Here is a 24158-nt window from a genome sequence, read left to right as displayed (position 1 = left end):
ATAGGAAGAGAAAGTAGTCCAGTTATTTCATCTCTGGTCACCCCCAACCCCTGCCCGAACTGGGCTGCCACAGTTCCTCTACCTAAGGCCATTATGGCCTCTCTTCATAGCTACAGCATTTGTCTGGTTCTGGTAACCCTGCTCCCTTCCATGACCCACTCTGCCTAAGAGCTGCCTCTGGGAGTTCCTCCCTCCTCTGTGAGTTTCCTTAACCCTGCCCATAATTCTGTAAATAATTACCTCTTCAGTTAACCCTTTGTTGAGTACATCACCTGCTTCCTACGAGGACATTGACTGAAGTAGTTAAGAAACTATAGGTCTACACTTTTATTAGCTTTTCCTTCATGGATACTGGAAGTCAATCACAATACTGAATGTTTTAATTCTTATACATAGATGTCAATGCCTGGTCATCAGTAATTCTTTTTTCTTAAAAAAAAAAGCACTCAGGACTTCCCTGGCGGTCCAGTGGTTAAGACACCACGCTTCCAATGCAGGGGGCCCGGGTTTAATCCCCGATCGGGGAACTAAGATCCCACATGCTACATGCTGCGCAGTGTGTCCAAAAAAAACAAGAAGAAAGAAAAAAATACAAATCTGGGAATTCCTTGGCAGTCCAGTGGTTAGGACTTTGCACTTTCACTGCTGAGGTCAGGGGTTCCATCCCTGATCAGGTGAACTAGGATCCCACAAGCTGCACAGCAAGGCCAAAAATTAAAAAATTAAAAAATTTTAAAAACTTAAAAAAATTTAAAAAGCACTTAACCTACTGTATAGCACAGGGAACTACACTCAATATTTTGGGGTTTTTTTTTAGTTTTTTAAAAATAAATTTATTTATTTATTTTCAGTTGCATTGGGTCTTCCTTGCTGCGTGGGCTGTCTCTAGTTGTGGCGAGCAGGGGCTACTCTTCACTGCGGTGCGTGGGCTTCTCATTGCGGTGGCTTCTCTTGTTGCAGAGCACGGGCTCTCGGCATGTGGGCTTCAGTAGTTGAGGCATGTGGGCTCAGTAGTTGTGGCACACGGGCTTAGTTGCTCCGCGGTATGTGGGATCTTTCCGGACCAGGGCTGGAACCTGTGTCTCCTGCATGGGCAGGCGGATTCTTAACCACTGCACCACCAGGGAAGTCCTAGATTTTTTTTTTTTTGGCCACACCGCACACCATGTGGGATCTTAGTTTCCCAGCCAGGGATGGAACCCACACCCCCTGCAGTGGAAGGGAGGAGTTTTTTTTTTTTTTTTTTTAATTTATTTAATTTATTTATTTTTTGGCTGCATTGGGTCTTCGTTGCTGTGTGTGGGCTTTCTCTAGTTGCAGTGAGGGGGGGCTACTCTTCATTGCCATGCGCGGTCTTCTCATTGTGGTGGCTTCTCTTGTTGCAGAGCGTGGGCTCTAGGCACGTGGGCTTCAGTAGTTGCGGCACGCAGGCTCAGTAGTTGTGGCTCATGGGCTCTAGAGCGCAGGCTCAGTAGTTGTGGTGCACGGGCTTAGTTGCTCCGCGGTATGTGGCATCTTCCTGGATCAGGGATCGAACCCATGTCCCCTGCATTGGCAGGCGGATTCTCAACCACTGCGCCACCAGGGAAGCCCCGGAAGGGAGGAGTCTTAACCACTGGATTGCCAGGGAGGTCCCAGAATTTTTTAAATTTTTATTTTATTTTTTGGCTGCGCCACACAGCTTGCAGGGAGATCCCTGACCAGGGATTGAACCCAGGCCATGGCTGTGAAAGCGCTGAGTCCTAACCACTGGACCACCAGGGAATTCCTTATACTCAATATTTTTTAATAAACTATAAAGGAAAAGAATCTGGGGGGACTTCCCTGGTGGTCCAGGAGTTAAGTATCCACTTTCCAATGAAGGGGACTTGGGTTTGAGCCCTGGTCAGGGAAATAAGATCCCACATGCTGCAGGGCAACTAAGCCTGCGTGACACAGCTACTGAGCTCGCGTGCCTCAACTAGAGAGCCCACGTGCAGCAAACTACAGAGCCCACGCTCTCTGGAGCCCCTGCACCACAATTACAGAGCCCACTCGCCCTGGAGCCTGCGTGCCACAACTAGAGAGAGAAAACCTGCAAGCCACAACAAAAGAGAAGCCCGCATGCCACGACTAAGACCAACGCAGACAAGGAAAAAAAAAGAATCTGGAAAAGAATATACGTATACCTACATATATATATATATATATATATATATATATATATATATATAAAACCAAATCACTGTACTGTACACCTGAAAGTAACACCACACTGTAAATCAACTATACTTCAATTTTTTTTTTAATTAAGAAGAAGCACTTAGGGGCTTCCCCGGTGGCGCAGTGGTTAAGAATCCACCTGCCATTGCAGGGGACACGGGTTCGATCCCTGGTCTGGGAAGATCCCACATGCCGCGGAGCAACTAAGCCTGTGCACCACAACTACTGAGCCTGAGCTCTACAGCCCACGAGCCACAACTACTGAAGCCCCCGCGCCTAGAGCCCGTGCTCCATAACAAAAGAAGCCACTGCAATGAGAAGCCCACGCATCACAATGAAGAGTAGCCCCTGCTCACCACAACTAGGAAAGCCCGCGCACAGCAACGAAGACCCAACGCAGCCAAAAATAACTAAATAAAATAAATAAATTTTTTAAAAAAAGAAAAAAAGAAAAAGCACTTAACAAGTTGGTAACAGGTGAATTTTAGAAATGGACAATAACTTAGAGCCATGGTTCTTGACTTGAGGTAGTGAGATGTCAGAGTAATTTCTGTATTTGGAATCCTTCTGTTCGCAAGTGACAGGAAAAAAAACCAACTCAAAGTGGCTTAGGCAAATCAGGGGAAGAGGTAGGGAACATGTATGTTCAAACAACTTGGAATCTCACAAGTGGAATTGGGTTCAGGGCTTCTTAAACAAGAGCTGTAGAGCTCCTTATTCCCCATCTCTCAGCTCTCCCTCTCTTTAGGTTGGGTCCACTGCAGGCTGCTTCCTCCCTACTAGAAGGAGGATGGCTGGCAGGTTCAGGACCCCACTAGTCGGAGGAAAGGAACACACCTCTCTCTGGCTGGCCTAGCAGCAGCGCTGGCAAGATAGCTAACAGTTCATGGAATTAATACTGTACATCAATAATTTCTGCTGCTCTTATAAATTTATATGGGCATTTTTGGCAGTGTACAACTTGCAGAGCCTTAAATTGGAAGGGTTTCTGTAAAAAAGATAATAGATTATGGCTATAATGCAGCTAATACAGAACCTGATGATAAAAAGTTAGCCCCAGGAAGTTATCCTTAGAGTTCAAATTTGCAATCACTTTAACCAGAAGCCCTAGCACAATTTTATGGCTTGTAAAAAATATGGAAAATGAAAATTGTTAAAATCTTACATTCTACACTTAGATTGTGGCTATTAAAAATTCTAAAATTACTGTAATTTCTAAAGTTACAAGTCCCATTAGCTGAAGGTCTGATTGGATTAGTCATCCATTCCTGAACTAATGGGGGTGGGGCAGGCCACTAAGAACCAGGATGATTTAATTAACTAGGGGTGCTCATGTCTCTACCCCTAAAAATGTGGGGTGTAGGACCCAACCACACCTAAATCAATAACGTGGTCTACTGTGAGGATGGTAGTTCCTCAGAGAAAATCAAGAGATGTTTGTTTACTACCACATATGATCCCCATTCTTTGTCCAAGAAATTCTGCTATGTCCCGTTGAAGCTTCCTATGGTTCTAGGGTCTAGACAAGAGTAGTTGGTTGGTGGTCGAATAAATTTAAAGGAACATTAAAATATTCCATAATTTAAATGGATAATTCACTTGGCTGCAGTTACTAGAAGACAAAAAGTGTGTGTGGATGGCCAGAGGAGGTTCAAAACGTATTTGAGAATACAGTTGGAGGGATTAAGAGTGCTCCATTGAGGACTGCCCTGGTGGCGCAGTGGTTAAGAAACTGCCTGCCAATGCAGGGTTCGATCCCTGGTCTGAGAAGATCCCACATGCCGCGGAGCAACTAAGCCCGTGCACCACAACTACTGAGCCTGCACCCTAGAGCCCAAGAGCCACAACTACTGAGCCCGCATGCCACAACTACTGAGCCCACATGCTGCAACTACTGAAGCCCATGCGCCTAGAGCCCGTGCTCTGCAACAAGAGAAGCCACCACAATGAGAAGCCCGCGCACCGCAACAAAGAGTAGCCCCTGCTCGCTGCAACTAGAGAAAGCCCACGTGCAGCAACAAGGACGCAACACAGCCAAAAATAAAATATAATAAGTTAACAAAAAAAGAGTACTCCATTGAAAGATGCATGCTAGACTAGCATCATATGCACAAACAACAACAACAACAAAAACAGGAAAAATGGTGGGAAAGAATGGGATACTTTGGAATACTAAAGAATGAAATGTGAAAAGAACACAGCATTTTTTTTAGCAAATATTGTGCCAGCTGATTTACATACATCATTTCTTTTAATTAATTAATTAAACAAATATGTTTTGATCACCTGCTGTGTCAGGCTTGTTTCCAGGTCCTGGGGATGCAGATGTGACCTCAATAGACCAAAGTTGAAGTTCCTGTGAGGGTAGACAGCACATAACAACCCTGCATTGATGTAATTATCCCATTTTACAGAGAAGAAAGTAATCTTGAGAGAGGGTAAGGGACTCTTCTCCAGACACTTTAGCAGTAAGTAGCAGCAGTACTGTGGTCCAAATCTAGGACTGTCTGACTTCAAAAAGGGTTCGCTTTGATAGAAGGAAATAAAAAGAGGAGAAAAACTTACAGAGCAGGAGGGGAGCAAATCAAAGCAAATATAAGTGAGCCAGAAGAGAAAAATAATTACAGAAGGAAAGAAAAATAGAGAAACAGAAAGGTTTTGCTAGAATCCCTCACCTGGGAAACACCCCAGGTAAGGCCAGCTCAGGGCCTGGCTCACCGTACTGCAGTTCCCATTCTCCCTCTTTCCTTGGGAGTATGAAATGCCCATTTTACAGGTGTTAAAACTAAGGCTCAGAGGCATTAAATCTTTGTATTTTTCCCCCACTATGGATAAACCTTTTACAGGCATAATAAGAGAATATCTGGGAGAAACAAAACAAGTAAGTAATTGGTATATCTTTCAGCTAATGGTGGAAAAATACAAGTTATCGTTTCTCTTGAAAGCAGATTTAAATAAGTTTTAGCAATAAGTCAGACTCCACTGAAAGAGGGTAGGGAACACCAGGCAAACTTCCTAGCTGAACTCACTGTTCCGGCGAAGGAGATTTTGGTGATTTTTCTGACACCATCGCGGTATTTCTCTCCCAATAGTTAATCTTGTGGCTCGGTTTTTTTTAGGTGAAGTGGGAAACACAGGAAGGTGTGAGTGACCCATGGACCCCACCCCTGCCCCCGGTGCCGGGGTGGGGGGGCTGAATTTAAATTCAATCTTCTTCAGGAACTTCCTTGTACTTTTATTTGCTAAAGGTGACAGTTTCCGCATGGCCTGACCGGTCTCATTTGCGTTTGCGTTTCTATTAAACATTTCAAGAGTCCAGGATGATGCGCCATCGTCTCCGCCAAATCCTGCAGTTTGGGTGAGGGGTGGGAAACCAGCCAGAGTTCGGCAGACTTCCCAGGTTTGGGCTTTTCCCTAAGTGTGGGACCCCGGTGGGCACAATCTGGTGACAGCTCGCTCACAAACAGCTCCTTGACCTTGGGAGCAATTCCGAAGCACGTTTGTGAACGTGACGGTCTCAGTTCCAGCCTCACCGCTCACGAGGATGAAGTAATCAGTGAATTCATCTAATACTTTAAACTTATTAGGAGCAAAACGCTCTATCAGTGTTTGGGAGTGACGGCGGAGGTGTTATTAAACCCCAGCCTATTTGGATGTGAGGGACAGGGGACTGAGAATAACTCAAAGGTCAGCAACTGGGGAATTACACCCGAGGGAGCTCCGGGCCCGAGACAACCTGAGCCCGACGCAGCCTGCCTCCACAGACAAGGCGGTACAACCAGAGCGTGCTCCCAGCAACCGCTGTTCTCGCTGAGTTTGTAGTCATTACGTCACAGCCTCCTCTGCCCCTCATTGGGCGAGCCCGTCCAGTCATGTGACTCCAGCATGGCCTATAAATAAGGGCGAGGAGACGGTGCTGGTCCGCCATTTCGTGGACGACGGGTGTGGGAGAGTATCTGTGGGTGCCAGGCGCGAGGGGACCGGGAAGACCCAGCCGAGGGTGTGTGGATTTGAGTCTACGCGTTTCTAACCCGAGATCTCGGTAAGTGACTAGCGACTAAAGGAATGAGGTGGGAAATGGCCCTTAACGGGACCGAAGTGGGGCTAGGCCCAATGGCGGCGCCAGATTGAGACAAAGAGACGCTGCCGCCATTTTGTGACGTTCAGCACGGGGCGGTGGCGGGGGCTCCCGGCCCCTCAGACGATATATCCAGGTCTCAAAGTGGAGGTGTTTTTAACTCTTCACTGGGGGCGTGAACCGGAAAGTGAGATTGCCCGAGAGTTGAGGCGAAGGAGGACTCGGTAGTCCGTCGTACTCCGGGCCGCGGCTTTTCAATTTATGGCGCCTTTTTTTTTTTTTTTTTTTTTAGGCCCCGCGTTTTCTTAGGTAGCTTCTCGTGATTTTTTTTTCTCAAGTCAGTAATCAAGATTGGGCCTTTCTATCCATCCCTAGTAAATGATTTCTGTACTCAAATTCATTTTTATGTTCTTTTAACTTTTTATAGTCTGAACCCAATCACTTTTTTTTTTTTAAACCGCTCTTCCTTGAGCTGTTTTGTTCTTGTAGCTCTTTACCTTAATACGTAGGCCTGTAACTGGTCACGGTAAAGTTTTTGGAAAAAGGAAAAGAACCCATTCCCCGGCAATGGTTTGGTCTCAGAACTCTCCTGGTTGCAGGGTGGGGTCACACAAATAGGATGTGTCTGGACTAGTTTTTTTAATTGGATAAACCCAGAGAGAGAAGAAAGTGGTAAAAGCTCTTGAGCTGAGTTCTTGGACAGGCTGCTTTTTTATGCAATTGATACTGGCCTACAAATTGATTAGATTCATTGCTGAGACGACTTCTTAAGTATTTTAAGATTTATCAAATGTAAGCCCCCTAAGTGCCGTAAATTCTTGTATAACAAATAACTTTTTTCCCCTGAGGTGGAATTAACATAAGATTAATTTTAAAGTGCACAATTCAGAGGTATTTAGTACATTCACAATGTTATACAGCTATCACCCCTCTAGTACTAACGTGTTTTATATACCCGCTAAGGTGACCCGTACACATAAGCAGCCACTTACTTCCCTTTTGCCCTGTCCCCTTTTCCTCCCCCAGCCCGTGGTAACTACTGATCTGTTTCTGGATTTACTCATTTTGGATATTACACATGCATGGAATCGTAATACGTGCACTTGTGTGTCTGGTATCTGTAATTTAGCATGCTTTCAAGTTTCATCCACGTTTGTAGCATTTATGGGTACTTCATTCCTGGATAATACTCCATTGTATGGATAATACATTTTGCTTATCCATTTAACCTGTTGCTGGACATTTGGGTTAACACTTTTTGGGTGCTGAGAATAGAATGAGGTACATCTTTTAATAACAAATTTGTCTTGCTGCTTGAGGAATGAAGCTGGTTAACTTTTGGCCTGTGAAGGCACATTAGTATCACTTTTCTAGTGGTTGTCTTCAGCGAGTTGTATTTGCTTTTGAGTAGGTTGTCCTACTTTTCTAGGTTCTTTTTTTTTTTTTTTAAGATTAATTTGAAATAGGTAAAGTCCTTAACTCAGTTTCCACTTTGTGGTAAATGCTCCTCCAGTGTGGTGTTTCCCCTCACTTTTCAAGGAGACTTCTTTTTTTTTTTTTTTCTTAGGCAATTTGTGCTGGCTTCTGTGCAGTTATCAGTAACTGTTTCAAGGGTAGTGCTTTTAGGTTTTGGGGTTTTAGTTAGTATTTTTTAATTCTTTCTTAAGGATCTGTTTTTCACTGTGTGGATTATGATATTTGGGGTTTTTTTTTGTTTTTTTACAGAAATGCATCGTGATTCCTGTCCGTTGGACTGTAAAGTTTATGTAGGTAATCTTGGAAACAATGGTAACAAGACTGAATTGGAACGAGCTTTTGGCTATTATGGACCACTCCGAAGTGTATGGGTTGCTAGAAACCCTCCTGGCTTCGCTTTTGTTGAATTTGAAGATCCCCGAGATGCAGCCGATGCTGTCCGAGAGCTAGATGGGAGGTAATTTATTGATTAATTTATGCTAATGATAAATAACGTTGATTGTGTTTTAATATTTAAAATCTCTAGGATACGTGGCTTTTAGATGGCTTCTTGGCTATCTGAAATTGATGTTACTGGAGATTTACATAAACCTTTTTTGGCAATCAAAGGAGTGAACAGTTTTAGTGTAGATACCTAGGAAAAGTTTCTTTTTATTCAGTTGGCCATGGAAGAAAATAATTTTAACGGTCAGTTCTTGGTGGGTGGATAGCTGCATATGGTTGAAACATTTTAATCTAAATGCACCACAAAGCATCAACTGTGTTGTCACCTTTGAATTGTTTCTAAAATAATTGTGGAATCAGACACTTCTCTTATGGCCACAAACTGATTGTAGGTGGATGATGGTTACGTGGGTTTATTGTACTGTTATCTTTTACATGTTGGAAATAATTTTGTTTAGGAACTGTGGCTCGTACAGTTATTTTCCTTTGCATTTACAATGTTCTGTTAGCTGGCTGATAAGCAACACCTGAGTCTTAACAGTGAACAGGTGTTGCCCTTCTCCTTCCTGGCATTTGAAAACCATTGGATTTCATGAAAACAAGGAAAATAATTGTTAAGAGCCAAAAATTAAAGGGTCTGAGAGTTGGCTGTAAAGCTGTATAAAAGGTCATTTATCTAAGCAGGTTACAGAAACATTTTTCCAGGGCCCCACCTCTTGCCAGTCACTGTCCACATACGGTGGACTATCTAAACATAATGGTTGTGGACCAATGAAGAGGTGGGAAATAACTGTCTTTTTTTTTTTTTTTTTTTCCTCCCCTCCTGTTCTCAATTGCAGTTTCTTCTTACGTGTCAAGTATTGTGTGTGATGATTGAGGGGAGAGGGAGATGTAAAATGGCCAGAATGCTTCTGTCTTTCTTACTGCTATTTACCTGGCGGGGGGGTTGGGGAGGAGGGGAGACCAACAGATACATAGTGTATAGTAAGATTGGTAAACAGTTGCTGCAGCCTCAAAGGAAGAAGTCAAAACAGGATGTACAGATGAAGTAGTTGTAGGAGGATGAATCCAGGGGTTTTCACACTTAAATTGCACCTCTTATCATTGAGTCCAATGATCAGACTAACGGCAATAAAATGTAAGGAAGTTGGTTTCCTTTACTAGAAAAAATAAGGGAACTAAAATTTCTTTTGGTATTAAGGATTCTGCAGACATTAAGATGTATTCTTTGCAAAGAAGCTAATTATAGGAGTGGGGGGTTTTTTTTCCCCTTGCTTTAATATCCTAGAAAGTCAGTTGGGCTGCTTTAAATTTAACGTTTCTTCCCCTCCTAGAACACTGTGTGGCTGCCGAGTAAGAGTGGAACTGTCGAATGGTGAAAAGAGAAGTCGAAATCGTGGCCCACCTCCTTCTTGGGGTCGTCGCCCTCGAGATGATTATCGGAGGAGGAGTCCTCCACCTCGCCGCAGGTACTTAGAGAGAGCGTGTTTAGAGGTATTGGTGTAATGGAGTAGCTAATAGGAGCAGGTATTTCTCTTAAAGTTTGTTGGTGGGTTTTAAATTTTGAAGAATCAGGTTTTTATGAAACATTTGCTGGGTGTAGTTTGGGATATGTGAGTTGTGCTGAGTGTTGGCTTGTCTTTAGGTCATTGTTCATGTTGGTAGTCAGTAACTTCTATCTTGGATCTATCTTCTAGTTCATCTTCTAGTTGCATCTTTCCAAGTCTTCCCTTATACTTCAATTTAGGCCTTTTTCCATTTCTTGACTCCATAATGACAAACATTACATTCAACTCTAGCTCTTCACAAAAATGTGTTTTCTGTTAGCACGATTGTAATATTTATCAAGCAGGCAGCTGTTTTAATGTTACAACTGGTAAAGTAGAAATCATTCTGAAACTAACTTAAGTCACTGACCAATAAAGGGGGCTAAAGTAATCCCAGTCATCTGTTCTTCAAACCCAAATAGGAGAGAATGCAGTTTTTTTTATAATTGAAAATGGCATCATTCTTGGACCAGGCAGTATTGTCTGGATGCTAACTCCACATCTCCTCAAACCTCCAAAATAGTTTCTGTAGGACTGAATTTACCTCTTACAGGTGAGTGAAGTCCTAGGAGATAGGAGTTCAAAATCTTGCCCCTTTTGCTGTTTTGAAAAACAAAACAACACACTGTTGCCCATCATAATAAAGAGTATTTGTTAGCTAATAGATGGTTGTACTGATGGCTTGTTTTTCATTTTTTTTTTGTGCTTTTTGGTCCATCTATTAATAAAAATGAACCCCGTTACAGAGTCACCATCATGTCTCTTCTCACCACCCTCTGAGTCTGCATTAGCCAGTCAACTAGCCCTTTCAGCGTCATGTGACCAGCGCGCCCCATTCAGCTTGGCTGGTGTCGTTTCACATGACCCAGGCATGGCCAGTCGTCAGGTTGCACCGCCCTTTGGTTCCCGAGCATGCTGTTTTCTCTCAGCCTTCTCTCCAACCTTAACCAAATCGGCAGCAGCCACCTCGACCGCCCACACATTCCTGGCCAATCAGCTCAGCTGTTTATTTACCAAATGTCTTCACAACAACTACAGCAGCAGCCTTCGGCTAACAAAAAAGCAGGAAAAATCCACAACACCCCCTTCGCCAACCAACTAAATCCAACGCAACATCTGGCAAAACCTTTTCAGCAAATTCTTCCTGGCCGTCAGTCCGGCAGCCTCACCTCACCATTTCTAGCTTGTTGAAACCCAAAAACTAGTAAGTTTTTCCTGCTTATACAGTTTACTGCTGGTTAAAATAAGGAGTAAGCGGCTTAAAGTAATTCTTTTTTTCTGGATCAAAGGCTGGCTGTGCATAATTGAATGGTAACGTACATATATATATTGCTTGAATAAAACTTTTAAGGGTGATAGGGAACTCATAATGTAACTAGACCTTCAAGTGAAACTTATTTGCATGTGTGAGATGCCAAACTAAAAATTTTAATAACTCTAACAGATTTAGCTTTCCTTTCTAGCAAAAATTTGTTGAATCCTATCACCTTTAAATGGTTTTACTAACAGTTTTCAAAATTTTTAAATTATGGGGGTGAAGTGGGCCAAGCTAAGGTAATTTTGATAAGCCTAAACACACTCTTAAATGTGATGATCACAAATGCAGTTCTAATGTAGCACTTAATGGCATCAATATTTACACCTAGCGCGTTTTCACAAAATTACACTATCCACCTGGTGTAGCTAAGTCTTGTCATGGACTTGCAGGTTTGCATGGGTTCCAAATACTGGTTTATGGTACTGTTTTTGGAACTACTTGTGGGACTACATTTTGGTGTGGTGTTTGGGTAGTGAAGTTAGTTTGACATGAAGTTTTGCATTGGACAGATCTGCTGTGAAGCATTCTTTGTTAAAGTGAATCCATGGTTGGAATAGCTGCTTTTCACTTGAGCTTTTGGTTCCTTAATCCTTCTGTGCCTTTTTTTTCTTTTCTTTTTAAAAAAAAAATTTTTTTTTTTATTTTTTGGACGATGGGTGCCAGTTCTTCGGCACGTTCACTGGGCCCAACAGTGAGATTGAAAAGTTGGGAAATGCCTCACGCCATAAATGCTAATTGACAATTGGCCTAATTTTCCTGTTTTCTGCTTTTAGATCTCCAAGACGGAGAAGCTTCTCCCGCAGCCGGAGCAGGTGAATAACCTTTTTGGGGGGCCACATTCTCAGAAGTGGGAGTGTTTGTGCTATTCCTAAACTGTTTCCCACATGACTTGGTTAATGGTGATAGACCTTGACTTCAGTAATGAATCAACTGGCATAGCCTTTAGCTTTCAGAAACTTCTCTTAGAAGTATTTGTTGTGTATAATCCTGAATGGCCCTGTTTTTCTTTTCCCTCTGACTTCAGGTCCCTTTCTAGAGATAGGAGAAGAGAGAGATCACTGTCCCGGGAGAGAAATCACAAGCCGTCCCGATCTTTCTCTAGGTCTCGTAGGTAAGATCTTTAATGACCTGAGCCATTTAAGACCTTGCGTACATAATGTATTAAAAGCAGAAATAGGTCTTCTATTAAGCCACTTGGATAAAAATTTTACAACTTTTTCCCATAAAAATCTTTTGATGTTTTGTCAGTGTAACCGAGTTACAGGTGTAACTTATGTTTTTCTGTTTATCAGCCGATCTAGGTCAAATGAAAGGAAATAGAAGACCAGTTTGCAAGAGGAGTGGTGTACAGGAAATAACTTCATTTGACAGGAGTATGTACAGAAAATTCAAGTTTTGTTTGAGACTTCATAAGCTTGGTGCATTTTTAAAATGTTTTAGCTGTTCACATTTGTTTGTCTCTTGGAACAGTGACACATAAAGGTGTAATTCTCTATGGTTTGAAATGGATCATATGAGGCATGTAATATCAAGAATTGTTACTTTACAATGTTCCCTTAAACAAAATTGAATTTGCTTTGAATTTTTAGTCTTGCATAGACTGATAATAAACCTCTTAATTCCTGCCCAGCTAAAGTGTGATGTTTAATATTACGGAAACAAAACTGGCAAAAATTGAAAAGACTCTGTAGCTGGGATATGGTATGCAGCTGTAGTTAAGCAGTCTTTAAAAGCTGCTGTGAACACAAGCCAGCAGGTAAAAATTAAAGCTGCACCCTTAAACTAGATTAGAGGTTTAAAAATTCCACTAGTCTTCACACCGGACAAGAGGTTGTCCGGTGGGTTTAGAATCTAAGAAGTTTCAAGAAAGTTAGTTTACCTTTGCTTTAGGTCGTAAGTTCCTTCTGTGATTGCTGTATATGGATACATAGCTCTTTGTAATATTATTTGGAAATTTGAGACTATTCAAGATACCCATGTCCTGCCAGTTTAAGGGTACATTGTAGAGCTGGACTTTGAGTTACTGTGCAAGATTTTTTTTTCATGCTGTCATTTGTAATATGTTTTGTGAGAATCCTTGGGATTAAAGTTTTGGTTACAAATTGTTGTTTAACCTGAAAGCCTGTTTTTCCTTGCAAAACTAAAATCTGAGCTTGGTACCAATCAAGTCCAGGTATAACATTCCTGTTGGAAGCCATACTTACATTTTCTTGTAAAGTGCTTTTGAAAATAAAATATTAACATAATTGTGTAATAGTTGAACCCACTATTACCATAGTTCTTGTCCCATAGAAGGCAGTTGGTTACACAAATCTTACTCTGTAAGAAACACAATTTGAGGCTTTTGAAGTGAAGGGAATTTTTGGTTGTCCACCTAAGTGATGATAACATTTTTAGGAGTAGAAGCCAGTTCAAAGTCCATGATATTCAGTGACCAACATTTTAAAGTATAGCCACCTGATACATTATAATCCAAAGTTGCTGGTTTAAAAAAATTTTAGCATGAAAATGTTCCACAAAGCTTTTAAAACTTGCTTCCATTTTATATAATTTGAGGTGTTGCATGGGGATTCTAAATTGATCCATCATGATGTGAAATTCACTATATGGTTCAAATGTAACTGCAGAATTGAATATGGAGGCATGCATAACCTTCCTCTTAGAAATCTAGAGGAGTTGTAATTTCAAATTTTTGTGCAATTAGATTAAATCATAATGCAACAGTCTTTTGGCTTAGTTTCCTTAAATGTGCTGTTTAAAGATAGTTTTGGATTATGCTGTACTGACTTTCTTTAATATGAAAGATAAGTCATTGTCTTAATCTATAAGGATGTTTTATAAGGTACAGATCCTAAACAGATTATTTCCAGTGGTCCTTTACCCTTCATGCACATACCAAGGGAGGGAGAGTCCTGGGTGTCAGAGGGGGAGAATTGGTGTCAGTGGAGTTAAGTATGAGCCTTGTTACAGAAGATACTTTTAAGACTGCCTATTGATTTACTAGGAGCTCGGGCTTTGGGCCTTTTGTCTTCTGGCATTTCATAGCTTAAAACCTTTGTTAGGATCAAGCAAGGCAAGATAGCTAAGAATTCATGGAAGTAATGTGGTACATCAATATTACACTGCTCTTATAAATCTACATGGGCATTTTTGGCAGTATACAACTTGCAGAGTCTTAAATTGGAAGGGTTTCTGTAAAAAGGATAGTGGATTATAGCTATAAAGTGGCTAATACAGACCTGATATAAAATTAACCTCTGGGATTTATCCTTAGGGTCCAAATTTGCAATCACTTTAACCAGAAACCCTAGCACAATTTTATGGCTTGTTTAAAAATATGAAAGACAGAAATCGTTAAAACCTTACATTCTGGCTATTAAAAAGTTCTCTACTGTAATTTCTGAAATTAACAAGTCCCGTTGGCCAGTTTTGTCTTGCAGTCTCAGTTGAATATTATACTGAAAGCAGTCACAAAGTTTGACTTGTGGTGTAATGATTACAGGTGTTCACTAGAGGTCACTATTAATACTTGGTGATAATTTAAGGAACATATCTAAGGATTATAGTTGGTTTTTATGCTTTCAAGAATAGTTAATATTCTGTGGTTCTCAGTTCATTGTGGGTTACTTCTGACCTCCATGTCTTAAGCAGAAAGGTAAAGACAAATTAGCCAGAGAAATTTTAATTTTATGAGATGTAGATACCTTTTATCTACTGTTTCTATGCTTTTTAGAGTTCCTTAAAAGATCATGTGATCAGTAGATGGCATCACCACCTTTTAAGACTCACCCATGTCTGCATGGAAAGTCCTGGTTGCTTTTTATTGTAGAGTTATGGTTTATATTCTTACAGTGCTTCTTTATCAGGAATGGACTTTTCCAGGCCTACTGACTCATTTTTCCATCCCTGCTTATATAAGAACCACTGGTTTAGTACTTTGTATTAGTGTGCTTTTTATTTTCAGAATCCCCAACATGATTTAGTTGTCAGACCTGGTTGGTGGTAATGTCTTCCAGTTGTATATTTTTGTACTAGACTGTTGCCTTCTGGTTTTCCTTTTTTTTTTGAGAACATGGAAGATTTTTATAATTAAAGTAGCTGAAGAAAAACTGGGTTGGAGTATATTTTTATCAAAACATTCTGATAGTGTTGCATTCAATTTTATATGTCCACACAAGTTCTCTTCATCCTCCTTTATTTAAATTCATTGGATACTTCAAACGAATTCAGCTTTATACAGCACACTTTAGAAGAGATAGAAAACTTGAGATACTGAAAACTTGTCTTTTGATAAACCTGGTATAACTGCTTAATTTTGTTGTACAACTTTTTGCTTATTGGAATTAGAGAAATTCATAATATGGTATTCTCATCATTTTGTATCCCAGTTCTTCCTCTAACTACCTGGATGGAAGATGTGACAACAGCCAAAATGTTTCCCAGACTAATACGTGAAATACATGTGTAGAACATTACTTTTCTCATCCTTAGTTTTTCCTTGGTTCTTCTCTGACATACATAAAACATTGTATTATATGATTATTTTACTAAAGTCTTAGAATCTGGCCATTTAGTGCCTTAGCTGTTAGTACATGTATGTACTTGGTCTTGAAGTGAAAATCTCTGGAAACGTTGATACTTAGCTTCCTTGATAGTCTCATTTGGAGAGGTCCTGAGATGGAGAATATTTCACTTTATTTCCAAAGCAAAATTACACCTTCCAGAAAAGTAGTCTATAGGTGACTTTCCCCCTCTCTTTTTGAAGTCCTGTTCACTTGTGAATTGGCATTTTTGCTTCAGTACATAACTCATTCAGATTTCATTTGGGGACAACTTAGCATTCTTTAGAGGTCATTTTTTTGTTAAGTCCCAAAACCTCAAATCAGAGCCAAGGGGGAAAGTTGCTGAAAAACTGCTTAATGAATGCTGCCTTGGAGGGGGTTGGAGGTTGCTGTTTGTATTGAACATTCGGAAAGAGGAATGGAAATGATCAGTATATAAAACATTGTAAGTTTTGAGAGCTGAAAGTTATTTTTGAGAGAATAACTCCCTCAGGAAACAATTTCTAAATCCTTTTAAACTTAGGCAGCTAGTACTTTTAACCCAATCCAGCTGGCTCTCTGCCACCAGAATTTTTTATAATGAGAATTTATTTTTAGTTTAGATAAAATCATCCATGTTAAGTTTCAATAAGAGTGCTTTGCAAATAAATACAAATTGGAATGTTGATTTGTCATTTAATCCTTTTTGTGTCACACCTTCCCCACATGGTAGTCTATGACACAGGCATTTAATGGGGAATGGGGTACAGTGATAGGGCATAACACCAGCTCAGTATCTCAAAACATAGGTAATATTTGACCTGTGTTCAATATTAGGATGTTGAGACCTTGAACTAAATGTAAGTTCACCCCTGTTTTAGATTAGGATAAGTTAAGAGGTGTTGGTTGTAGGGCTTTTAAATACCCTAAGAGAAAGGCTCTTGGATCTTGAGTGAGGTGGCAAATAATCTTGAGAGTGCTTTGAAAAGCCCCTTACCTAGAAGTGGAAAACAAGTGAATTGAGTCAGATGGTAAGCTGCGGGGCTGTGTACTAAAGGCAGAGCTCGCAGATAAAGGCTATGTGAAGAATGAGGTGAAGAAGTGTGAGTACCTTAATCATAAAGTAGAAGAGGGCAGGAGTGCACAACTGCTCTAGGGTTTGGAGGTAAAAGTGAAAGGATTCTAGAACCATGAATTTACACCAATTCCAGTTTAATGAATTTTTTACTTTCTTCAGCCCTATTGCCATATAAGCAGTGTGGGATAATTTGTCCAGCTTTAGTACTGGCAGGAAGGCCAAGAAGTTGGGAGTGTTACTGCCCTAATGAAAAGGCTGGCTCATGTGTCCCAGCTGTCGGGTTTAATGGGGACAGGAAATTCACTGAACTGGCAATCCTGGTTGGTCTTCAGTTGGCAATGTATAGCAGTCCATTTGAAATGAAATTGGCTTCCAGAAGTGAGGCTGGAAGCAGAAGTTGCCCACTTTGTAAATAGCGTAGGTGAACACTGATAGTTTGTGAGGGCTAAGAAAGTAACTGCCTTTTAGGGTGCTGGAAGCTCAGGTGAAAACAGATGTAGTAGTCAGGAAAGGAAGTTTAAAAACAATTTTTTTTTGCCCCATCTCTGCCCCACCATGCCTACTCACTCTGGCCAGCTATATCCTCCAGGAAAGGAAGTTTTGTTTTTGAGTACTGCTCTGCCAACACTGTCCTTCTTTTTATGCAATGCTTAATCACTTGAGAGGTGAGTATCCCTGCTAAACAGAGGGCAGAAAGAAGCTCCTCATACATCATTCTTCATCCTACCAAACAGGTACGAACACTCTTGGACTTACTGATGGTTCGACATGTGATTTTTTTGGACTACGGTGGTGAAAAAGCAATAGGCAGAAACTATGAATTTTGATCTCTGGCTAGTGATGTTCGGCCGCATACTCTTCTCGGTGCAGGGGCAGCAAGCCAAGCGGTGGCTCCCAGTCAGCTATGTGATCACGAGAGTAAACGACCAATACACTTAAAAAGCATTCTGGACTCATAAAACGGTTTTGTTTTTCGCTTTCTGTATTCAGTGAGTTACATGAGAGATTCAGTACTTTACGTTAGATGATTTTGCCCAACTGTAGGCTAATGTAAGTGTTCCGAACACGTTTAAGGTAGGCTAGATTAAGCTGTGATGTTGGGTAGGTTAGGTGTATTAAATGTGGTTTTGACTTGTATTTTCAATTTATGACTTTTATCAAGATGTAACCCCGTCATAAGTTGAGGAAGATCTGTAGTGTATTCAGCACTGAGGCCATACTTGGCTCCACAGCCCTTGTTTTCTGCTCACTGCATTTTTATTTTACAACCCAATCGTAAGATGCCACTTTATCGCCACTTAGTGACTGTCATGTTTATGGTAAAAGTAAATTGTACAGACACTGGAAAAGACTTACCTCCTTTCTAGAGGTAACTTGTTAAATTTGTTTTCTAGAAAGTTAGGCATACTGTAATGAGCAAGTATTTATACAGCTAAAATGCCAACCTCAGCTTTTTCCTTATTACACATCTGAAGCATGCACATCTGAGGTGTACGTACTATTTAAACTTATGATACATGTCATCATCTGGGCAAGTACAACTGTTAAGCAGTCAAGATATTTCTTGGCAAAGGCCTACCTGGCTTAATTTAATGACTAATGCTTAATTTAATGACTAAAATGTCACTGCTGTTAACCTTGTGTCATGGGCATGCTTCAAAGCTATGACTAGTTGCTATGGCAACTCCGGTCTCCTGGTCTTGACATCACCCTTATGTCAACAACATTGGTATGAGTATTGCATTTTATATGAAGACCACCAGTAAACATCAAACTTACATTTGGGGCCTTTTAATTTTTTCAACTTTATAGAGAAAAGTGCACACTTTTTTTTTTTTTTTTTAATGGAGTCTTAGGGAGAACACTGCAGAATTCCATGGCCAGACAAGGCTGTTGCAGAGATGAACGCACCTTCTCTGGTTTAAAAACTGGGTGGTTGAAGTTAGGAGTCTGTTAATGCAGCATTTCTTAGTTGCTGGAGGAAGAAAATACTGGTTAAGCAGGTACATTCAAGTGATTAGATTTTGACAGTGGACCTGGTAATTAAAGCTATTGAATTGCCTCCAGCAGCTGCAGCCTATTGACCTGGAAGAACACTCCATTCCTTTCCTCAAATGATTTGGATTCTCATAGAGGTGAATGGAAAGAAGGGTTTTTTAAGTGCATCATCCAAGATTGGTTCCTGAACCAGGGCCAACTTTTTGGATTTGACAGCAGGTGACAGGAAGTAAATAATTTAAAAGGGTATCAGTAATAAGGCGAATGTACTCATCCTAGTATAGAGAAGGCTGGACAAGTTGTCCAAGGTCACAGCCCAGGAGTGATTGAGCTGTAATGGTGTAACCCAGGTTGCAAGACCACTTAACTGGAAGTGGCCTTAGAGTCCATAGTCCCAGTCCTATGTTTAGAGATGAGAAGGTGGATTTGCCCGAAGTCACGCAGGGGCACCATGGCAGAGCTGAAACAAGGATTGCCCCAACAGCTAATGAAGTGCTAGTTCAGGGAGCAGTGTAATGTTAAGGCCGTCAGGCTTTGAAGCCAGTAGCCAGGGTTTGAATCCTGGCTTCCTCACTTACAGCTCAATGACCAGCTGCATAATTTTTGACACTTCCATTTTTCTCATCCATAAAATGGTTAACAATAGAAAATAATTACCTCCTGATAATATCTTGAGAACACAGTGATGTGATGCATACATGGCACTCAACACAGAGTGACACACTGCTCAGTAAGCATTAGCTGTTATGTGGCAGGCTAACACTGGTATGCAATAAGCACTCAAGGAATGGCTTTTAAGCAAAACTGACGCATTTTGGTGCTGGGCAAGCAAGAGCGCCCCCAGTGCATTCTTGCATTCCCCATTGCATACGAAGAGTGTTTCCACTGACCCTGGTCCTTACCTACTTTTGAGTCTACTGTCCAGTTTGAGTTGAAGGGGCGTGGGTTTGAGGGGTCCAAGGTCAAGAGGGACATTTGTGGTAAAAGGGGTCTGGGCAGATTTCAAGAAAGGGGTTTCTGAAGTCACAGGGATAGGCAGGTGGGAAGGATAAGATGAAGGATTAAAACTGCTAGATGGCTCTTTAAAAATGGGTTTTCACATTAGCGCAGCCTGTATTCAAATTTCCATCTTCTGGCTGTGTGTCTGGGACAAGTCACATCTTAATTTCTTATTTGTAAAGTTGGGGATAACAAAAACACCTCAGAGGGCATTAAACTGATCACTCTTTGTGTATGTCTGGTATTTTCCACTCTTTGCTGGAATCACATGGGGGAACTTTTGAAAACTAATACCTCGGCCCAGCCCCCAGAGGTTATGATTTAGTTTGAGCTGGGAGCTTGGTATCTGTATGCTTTAAAAGTTCCCCAGGTGATTCTAAAGAGCAGTCAGGATTAAGATCTGTTTCTGATCCCTCAATAGTCCTGTGGGTCTATCTGTCTCCTCCCTATCCCAGTTCTCCCAGGCCTCCCCGTATATGGAGCAAGGCACATCCCTGTTCTTGCCTCTTAACCTTGCTGGGAAAGGCAGCTCTGGTTCTGTTCTGTATAGAGGCTGTGAAGCTGGATTGAAAACTCCTAGCATTCCCTGGGTGCTTGCCTTGGTGTCACCTAGCCACTGGATGAGATTGCTTTCACCAGAAAATGCTTTGTTCCTTCATTCTTCAAGCTGGTTGCTGGTGTTGGGGTTATCCCTTGAGCAAGGTATGGGAGAGAAAATGTAGACCAGACAAAAAGGGAGCTGAAAGTGAATTACTGTGCGCTAAGCACACGTATGGTGCTTTTTCTCATTATCAACTCTGTGATGTTGGGGTTCTCTCTCATTTACTCAAGAAGCTCAGACAGGGAGAGTGGTCTCAACCCTATCAGACTGGGGCCCCCTTTCTGTAAAAAAAAATTTTTGAAATGATCCTTCACTATTCTGAAGTGAAACCCATTTTCTACACTATTTAAAAACAAGCAAGATGAAGCCTTAACTATAATATAAAAAAGGAAAGCAGTTTATAAAATAGGATGTATTTCTGTATGTTAGGCATGACTGCTAGAAGACATAAGAAGTCAGATGCTTGAACCCACTTGACGCTATTCCATACTTGCCCTATAAGAAAATTAAGAGTGAAGGCACATATAGACATCAGAATAAAAACTACAGTCAGGAAGTAATGATAGATCAGACTTATTTGAATATGATAGGAGAGAGGGAGAAATAAGCTTAATTGAAGTAGGGATAACATGCCAAGACAAATAGACTGCTGAATTGGAGAAATGAGAAAGTGCAGTATTCTCACAAATCAGCTGGGCCTTAAAACTATAATGTCAAAAAATAAACTCACAACGGGACTTCCCTGGCGGTCCAGTGGTTAAGACTCCACACTTCTTTTCCAGTCAGCGGCCTGAGGTGACCTCTAAAAATGGTTCGCTATTCACTTGACCCAGAAAACCCCAAAAAATCATGCAAGTTGAGAGGTTCAAATCTTCGTGTTCACTTTAAGAACACTCGTGAAACAGCCCAGGCCATTAAGGGTATCCATATCCGAAAAGCCACCAAGTATCTGAAGGATGTCACCTTAAAGAAGCAATGTGTGCCATTCCGTTGTTACAATGGTGGAGTTGGTAGGTGTGCCCAGGCCAAACAGTGGGGCTGGACGCAGGGTCGGTGGCCCAAAAAGAGTGCTGAATTTTTACTGCACATGCTCAAAAATGCAGGGAGTAATGTTGAACTTAAGGGCTTAGATGTAGATTCTCTGGTCATTGAGCATATCCAGGTGAACAAAGCCCCCAAGATGCGGCACAGGACTTATAGAGCTCATGGTGGGATCAACCCATACATGAGCTCTCCCTGCCACATTGAGATGATCCTTACTGAAAAAGAACAGGTTGTTCCTAAACCAGAAGAGGAGGTTGCCCAGAAGAAAAAGATATCCCAGAAGAAATTGAAGAAACAAAAACTTATGGCCCGGGAATAAATGCTGCAAAAAATAAATGCAAATAAAAGTTAAAAAAAAAACAACAAAAAACAGACTCCACACTTCCACTGCAGGTGCACGGTTGGATCCCTGGTCGGGGGAACTAAGATCCCGCATGCTGCAAGGCCAAAAAAACAAAACAACAAACAAAAAAACCAAACCTCACAACATGGGGTAGGGGGAGGGGAGTAAATTAAAAAGTACCTATCCCATGGGGTTGTTATGAAGGTTTAAGTGAATTAATACATGAAATGTGCTTAAAACAGTTCCTGGCACTTAAACACTGTTTAAGTATTAAATAGTATATATCCTTCGATAGAAGGGGAATAACAATTAGAAAAAAATGTAGTTCAAATGCACAGGGTAAAGTACTCAATTACTTCTAGACAATGTCTTTATTCCATCTAATCATTCTTTCTTTAATGGCTTTATGTAGGCGCCTTTAATATTTTCTACCTGTAGTTGGTTCAGACCCGTGGGCATGGGCAATTCTTTTTGTACCAGACATCGAGTATCTCTGTCCCCTTCCCCTAAAGTCAGTTAGCTCCCTGGCCAGTGTGACCACCATTAAAAAAAAAAAAAATCAGTTCCCCAGGTACCCACTAGGAGGCAGTACTGCCCTGTTGAGAATACTAAGCCAAATTCTTTGCCTGAGGTCACATACCTGTTTAGTAGAATTGCATCTCCAATGACTCCAAAGTCTTTTTTTCCACTATGATAGTAACAATATAGTAATAAAGACTATAGTGATAATAATTAGCATTCCTTGAACTCGTGCCAGCATTTTGCTAAATGTTTTATATATATATACCACCAGCTCACTTAAACCTCACCATTTGAGGGCAGTTTCTCATTTTGCAGATGAAGAAACCAAGGCTTAGGTCCAAGAGCCATGTTAAGTGTTTTGCATAGAAGAGGTTGCACTTGAGCTAAGTGTTGAAGAATGGGATTGGGATAGAAAGCTGGTTATATAAAGAAAAAAGCCACATGCATAAAAGCAAAGGCATGAAACTTCAAGATTGTATATGGAGTGACAACTTTAAGACCCCATGAATTTATTCAGGGTTTAGAATTGGAGATTGGTAGAAAGTCAGAGCTAGAGGGGAACTTAAAGGTCATCAGGGATTGGTGATTTTCAAACTTGAAAACTAGCCAAATCTTTTTTTGGAATGAAATCTTATATATAATAACTATAAAATATATAAAACAATTTAAATGATATTGTTATAAAAAGTATAAGTTCTAGTAGATAATATTCACTTATAAAGATAGGAAAAATAATGTTGTTTTGATTAATGCAGTATTAGATTGACCTCAGAACCCAGTTTTTCCTGTTTTGGTTGTACAGAGAAGCGAATATAATAGGTAACATTTTAAAACACCTCATTTTGCAATCCCATAAGTGACAGGATAGGAAGGTCTACCCCAAAACAACCTAGAAACACAGATTCACTTCAGTATATTAATAGCCATATGGTTGAACAGGTTTTATGTTTAAAAAAATACTTTGAAAAATCATTAGATACACATGTACATATTTTAAACAAACAAATGTCTGTGAGACTCCTGTAGCACCCTGTGAGAATTCCTTATGCTGCCCATGCCTTCACTCTGCAGACAAAGAGCCTGAGGTGAAGGGACAGGGGAGTGAGTTGCTCAGACTCATGGAGCCCAGCTAGGGCCACCTCTGGGCACTCAGCCTCCTGAGTCCCAGCCCAGTGCTCCTTCTGAGAGACCAGTTGACATCTGGTGTGGCAGCATGCCACAGCCTGGCTGTACAACCCCTCACCTGAGAGGGCCCTTGGCTGCTTGCCCATCTCCCTGGCAGATAAAGCCTCAGACGGAGGGCAAACAGTACCTGGCTCCAGGAGTCAGTGCAGGTCTGATTCATGCAGTGGTTTGTGCCTGTGCCAGCCGCGAAGGCTGTCTCCTGATCCTCTGCTCATTTTCATCACTTCCCTCACTGTGGCCAGATTGGGACTCAAGCAACAGGCAGACACCTGTGAGCTTGAGAATGGTGTTGGCTCTTTTAAGGAGGGTTTTCCAGGCCACAAAGGGACTTGTCTGTCCCATCCCCCTGGGCAGCTCAGAGCATTGCCCCATCAACCTCAGTTTCAGTATCAGGGTGGGGCGGCATCATGGGGTGGGGTGCTGTGTTACCAGGGCGCAGACACATTGGCAACAGACGGTGGCTCTGGAGCATGGGAGAACAGGTGGGCTACCTACCCCCAGGGTTTCAAAAATACCATTTATCAGCATTTGCCTTTTGAAAGAAGCAATTTGCTTACAAATGGCAAGACATTTAAAAATTTAACTTGCTCTTTTTTTCCTTTTTTTCAGAAAAGCATATTAAGTCACTATTAGGAGATATTTTTAATCACAGTATATTAGCATTTTTGTTTACAGAATGCATTCTGTTGCTACTGAAGAGAACACCATGAGCAAGCAATGTTTTTATACAGAAACAAATGTTTTAAAAGTAGGTTCAGACACTGAAACCTTTGGCTAGACAC

The 24158-nt window shown here is 41.2% G+C and overlaps 2 protein-coding genes across 2 annotated transcripts; both read left to right on the top strand.

Annotated features, from left to right (window-relative positions):
- Window positions 1-6131: 6131 nt before the first annotated feature.
- On the top strand, window positions 6132-13319 carry SRSF3 (serine and arginine rich splicing factor 3). Its single transcript, XM_059938807.1, has 6 exons — window positions 6132-6244; window positions 8006-8213; window positions 9535-9669; window positions 11839-11877; window positions 12090-12176; window positions 12358-13319. Exons 2-6 carry the CDS (start codon window positions 8008-8010, stop codon window positions 12383-12385), a joined length of 495 nt encoding a protein of 164 aa, XP_059794790.1. The 5' UTR covers window positions 6132-6244; window positions 8006-8007; the 3' UTR covers window positions 12386-13319.
- Window positions 13320-21081: 7762 nt separating this feature from the next.
- On the top strand, window positions 21082-21680 carry LOC132374009 (large ribosomal subunit protein uL22-like). The gene has a single exon (XM_059937484.1). The coding sequence runs from the start codon at window positions 21091-21093 to the stop codon at window positions 21643-21645; it is 555 nt and encodes a 184-aa protein (XP_059793467.1). The 5' UTR covers window positions 21082-21090; the 3' UTR covers window positions 21646-21680.
- Window positions 21681-24158: the final 2478 nt, after the last annotated feature.

Source organism: Balaenoptera ricei, chromosome 11 (genome assembly GCF_028023285.1).
Source record: "Balaenoptera ricei isolate mBalRic1 chromosome 11, mBalRic1.hap2, whole genome shotgun sequence".
In the NCBI taxonomy this organism is placed as follows: Eukaryota; Metazoa; Chordata; class Mammalia; order Artiodactyla; family Balaenopteridae; genus Balaenoptera; species Balaenoptera ricei.
The sequence above is the reverse complement of the archived record's forward strand: the minus strand, read 5'-3'. Positions and strand labels throughout refer to the sequence as shown.